The sequence below is a fragment of the Notolepis coatsorum genome (genome assembly GCF_963971535.1).
Source record: "Notolepis coatsorum genome assembly, chromosome: 2".
In the NCBI taxonomy this organism is placed as follows: Eukaryota; Metazoa; Chordata; class Actinopteri; order Aulopiformes; family Paralepididae; genus Notolepis; species Notolepis coatsorum.
This window is the reverse complement of record NC_140166.1, coordinates 203,762,087-203,766,981: the sequence shown is the minus strand read 5'-3', so window position 1 is coordinate 203,766,981 and position 4,895 is coordinate 203,762,087. Positions and strand designations below refer to the sequence as shown.

General features: G+C 46.9%; 1 protein-coding gene across 1 annotated transcript; it reads left to right on the top strand.

The window, feature by feature from the left end:
* The first annotated feature begins 937 nt into the window (after positions 1-937).
* Positions 938-2,947, top strand: fam43a (family with sequence similarity 43 member A). Its single transcript, XM_084307798.1, has one exon. It carries the CDS (start codon positions 1,129-1,131, stop codon positions 2,167-2,169), a length of 1,041 nt encoding a protein of 346 aa, XP_084163924.1. The 5' UTR covers positions 938-1,128; the 3' UTR covers positions 2,170-2,947.
* The last annotated feature ends 1,948 nt before the right edge of the window (positions 2,948-4,895 follow it).

Genomic DNA, 4,895 nt, shown 5'->3' with positions numbered 1-4,895 from the left:
CATTCATTCATTCATTCATTCATTCATTCATTCATTCATTCATTCATTCATTCATTCATCCCTGAGAACAAAGTGGAGACACACAGGACGAACCAGACAGATAGACCTACACGCCTATAGGTGGCGGCAGAGAACAAGTTTTAGAGCAAGAGCCAAACCACATTCTGTAGTGGCTGAACAAATAATATCTGTATTTTGTCTACACTGTCTACAGTATTTACACCTAACACCTTGTAATACTCAACCAATTTGGATCATTGGGCTCCTTTAGGTTTGAAATGACAAACGCATTTTAGAATTTATGGAAAAAGGGGGGACTTGTTTATAATATAGGACATTTCCTACCTCATTTTTGCATTTAAAAAAGCTGCATTTGTACTTTATTGTTTGCATTTTGTACTTCACGTATAGGTTGCACTTTAGTTTATTGTATATTTTGTATAGTGTTTGGCCTTTATTCTTTTTACTGTATGAAGCACAATCGCACAGGGCTCATACAGACCCAAGCATTTCACTGTAATGTACATGTACCTATGTGATAAATAAAACAAAACTTGAAACTTGACAGTATGTGTGTATTACATTATTATTACTATTACTCTTTGCTTTTCTTGCGCTGTGTATGTCTGAAAGTGGTTGTTTCCTGTCTTGTCTCGCAGTTGTTTATTGTACATTTATAATGATAACAAAGCACAACTAAAACAAAAACATTCCATAGAAAGAAGCTCCGGTATTCGCCCCTTTCGGCCCCGCTCCCCAACTCCGCCCCCATCTCCTCCTCCGTTTCCCCCTACAAACACGCTGAAATGGTACGCCCCAATATATAAACACCGAAGACCGCCTCACTCCTCCGAGTCCCCCTACAAACACGCTGAAATGGTACGCCCCAATATATAAACACCGAAGAGCGCCTCAGTCGCAGTTGACTCGACTATAATCTGCGCTCCAGCGATGAGAGGAGCGTCACCATGGAGATGAAAGTTTCAGAGGATGGACATATTAACAAAGTACAGAGTCTCTTACGGAGTAGCTAATAAATAACCAGAGGACTGTAAAGATAAGACATAGGTGCAATAATAATAGAGTCAAGTAGATTTTTATTGCACTTGAAAAACGACCGTATATATAATGCTGCCTTGGAAGAAGAATAAGTTTGACCTGATTGAGGAGGATAAGCAGTCGAAGCAGAAGGGATATGCCGTGAGCCTCAATTACTCCGCGCTCACCTCCTTCGCCAAGTCCTGCCCAGAGAGCGCACTGAACCGGGTGGGAAGCATGTTCAAATCCAAGCGGAAAAAGGTGAAGATCACCAGCGAGGACCCCACGTACACGGTCCTCTACCTGGGCAACGCCACCACCATCCAGTCCAAGGGAGACGGCTGCACGGACGTGGCGGTGAGCAAGATCTGGGGCAAGAGCGAAATGGGCAAGAACGGCACCAAGATGAAACTCACCGTCAGCTCGCAGGGCATCCGGATGGTTCACGTGGACGACAAGACGCGCAGACCGGGACATTTGTACTTGCTGCACCGGATCACGTACTGCGTCGCGGACCCGCGGCTACCCAAGATCTTCGCGTGGGTCTACCGGCACGAGATGAAGCACAAGGCGGTGATGCTGCGCTGCCACGCAGTGCTGGTGTCCAGGCCGGAGAAGGCGAAGGCGATGGCGCTGCTGCTGTACCAGACCTCTGCCACCGCGCTCGCCGAGTTCAAGAGACTCAAGCGCAGGGACGACACCAGACACCAGCAGCAGCAGCTCATAGGGGAGCAGACCATCCCACTCGTCCCCCTCAGGAAGCTTCTAAACGGACAGTGTTGTTATAAACCCCCGGTGGAGCGCAGCCGGAGCGCACCCAAGCTGGGCTCCATCACGGAGGACTTGGTCGGGGAGCAGGAGGAGGAGAAGGCGATGCACTTTGAATGCGAGGACATTCTGGACACGGACGGCGACGAGTGCGTTGGTAAACAGGAGCTGTCCCAGATCATCAGTGACCTCGGAGAGATGAGCATAGGCAACGACGTGCAGACGCTGAAGGCTGACCTCAGGGTCACCAGGCTCCTCTCGGGAGAGAGCACGGGCAGCGAGTCGTCGATAGAGAGCAACCAGGACCCGATACCAGTAGTCAGGAACGGGTTCGAGGAAGGAAAGATGCAAGAAACTGTCTGAACAATACGGTTCCACAAAAATGCGTTTTTTCTTTTCTTTCCTGGAGCCACAATGTCTCCATAAAAACATTTCGTATTTCGTTCATCTTGTGCTGTCGATTGAAAGAGAGTGTTTGCCTATGTATTGTGCCTCCTCGCTGACTTGAAAAGACATGGGAAATACATACAGACTCTGACACGATAGCCTGCACAAGCCACAAGGACATGGTATTTTGAGAAACGTGAAACACAGAAAAAAGTGCATGCCCATTTCAGCTATAACTGATTGAACCCACAAAGTCCCACAGTGCGCACGAGGACGCACTGCACTAAGTCCTTCTCTTTGATTTAAGAGGATTTGTTTTAGCCTAAAGCTTGTTTACCCAACCTGTTCCTCTCGTGGAAATGCCATTTTTTCCCCCTCGTTGCAAAAATATCCAGTTATCCAAAAACCATTCTGTTTTGAAAGCACGTTTCCTAACTGGTTCACTGGGTCTAATAGACTTCCTTCACTCTCCTTTCAGGACGCCTTTGTATTCTATTTTTATTTTGCACTGTTGTGGAATTCAGTCGAGTATTACGTTGATTTGCCATGTACATAATATCGTCTCTGTCTTGGTATGTTCTCATAAACATAAATGTCATATCTTTGCTGTGCAAAAGAAAACACCTTAATGTATTAAAATGTACAAAGTAAGATGCATTAAGTGGTATACAAATATTTGTTATTTTTTAAAGAGGGTGAGAAGAATGTGGTTTGTTATGTGAACCTCAACGTTACCAATAAAAACAAAAGAAAACTAAAACGGGAAGGTGTCATCATCATGTGTTCCACTACTATACTTAGGAAACAAGTAGGCCACAGTTGCTATTAGTGCATATTAATATGCAAGGAGATTTCACCTGCGCTGTTCCAGTGGGAGGTCTGATCCCTACTCACGATTAACGATCATGTCATAATGGTGGTTAAGTATAATGTGCCTCATCGGTGCTGTAATCATGTTCCTAAGTGCCTGAATTCAAAATAGCCTTATTGTTACTTTCCCCTCAATCAATTAGGAGGAAATTGGCTACAGAAATGGTTGTATATGAGGGAATAAAACTCAAACATTGATTCACACCTGCCTAGGGGGCAGGCAAGGCCGCACGCGAGAAGAGCGCCTCACCACAAGCCTTAGCAAAACCACACAGGTGGTGGGATTTGTAATGAATTTAGATATTTTTCTACGAGCACAGACTCATATTTGTCTGCCGTCGTGGCCTCTCTACATCACAGATGGCTAATACATCCTGATATATTACATCTCTGACTCATGCGTCACATTGAATGCCAACCTGTCAAGCTTAATGTCTGACATTTACAGAAAGTGGTGTCATAGAACATAATCAGGTCAGACAACAGTATGTGGCAGCCTACAGTCCTAGGAGCTACATTATACCAGTATGTGGCAGCCTACAGTCCTGCTACATTATACCAGTATGTGGCAGCCTACAGTCCTGCTACATTATACCAGTATGTGGCAGCCTACAGTCCTGCTACATTATACCAGTATGTGGCAGCCTACAGTCCTGCTACATTATACTATGTGGCAGCCTACAGTCCTAGGAGCTACATTATACCAGTATGTGGCAGCCTACAGTCCTAGGAGCTACATTATACCAGTATGTGGCAGCCTACAGTCCTCGGAGCTACATTATACCAGTATGTGGCAGCCTACAGTCCTAGGAGCTACATTATACCAGTATGTGGCAGCCTACAGTCCTAGGAGCTACAGTATACCACTATGTGGCAGCCTACAGTCCTAGGAGCTACAGTATACCACTATGTGGCAGCCGACAGTCCTAGGAGCTACAGTATACCACTATGTGGCAGCCTACAGTCCTAGGAGCTACAGTATACCAGTATGTGGCAGCCTACAGTCCTAGGAGCTACAGTATACCACTATGTGGCAGCCTACAGTCCTAGGAGCTACAGTATACCACTATTGTGGCAGCCTACAGTCCTCGGAGCTACAGTATACCAGTATGTGGCAGCCTACAGTCCTAGGAGCTACATTATACCAGTATGTGGCAGCCTACAGTCCTAGGAGCTACAGTATACCACTATGTGGCAGCCTACAGTCCTAGGAGCTACAGTATACCACTATGTGGCAGCCTACAGTCCTAGGAGCTACAGTATACCACTATGTGGCAGCCGACAGTCCTAGGAGCTACAGTATACCAGTATGTGGCAGCCTACAGTCCTAGGAGCTACAGTATACCACTATGTGGCAGCCTACAGTCCTAGGAGCTACAGTATACCACTATTGTGGCAGCCTACAGTCCTCGGAGCTACAGTATACCACTATGTGGCAGCCTACAGTCCTCGGAGCTACAGTATACCAGTATGCGTTTGTGACTGAGCCACCTCTGCTGCTCCTCTGTATGTGGAAGGCCTGTCACTCCCCCCTCATTGCTCAGCCAAAAGCACCACATAGCAACAGGCCCGCGCAAGTTCCTGCCTGTCGTTTTGGCTTGGAGATAACCCCTGAAAACTCTGCAGGCGTTGGGGGCAGCAGTTGCCCTCTCTGTTGTGACTATTGTGATGCTTTTCAATATCATCGCTCAGGATAGGCCCAGAGGAGCCCCCCCCACCCCCACCCCCACCCCCCCCCTCCTCTGCATGTCTGGGAGTCAGTATATATAGATGTCATCATTAGTATTCTAGCCGTTGGCCATGTGGTACTAGAGCCCAGTGTCGGTCTCCGT

Coding starts and splice junctions, on each gene's coding strand:
- fam43a (XM_084307798.1), top strand. CDS start 1,129: ATGCTGCCTTGGAAGAAGAATAAGTTTGACCTGATTGAGGAGGATAAG.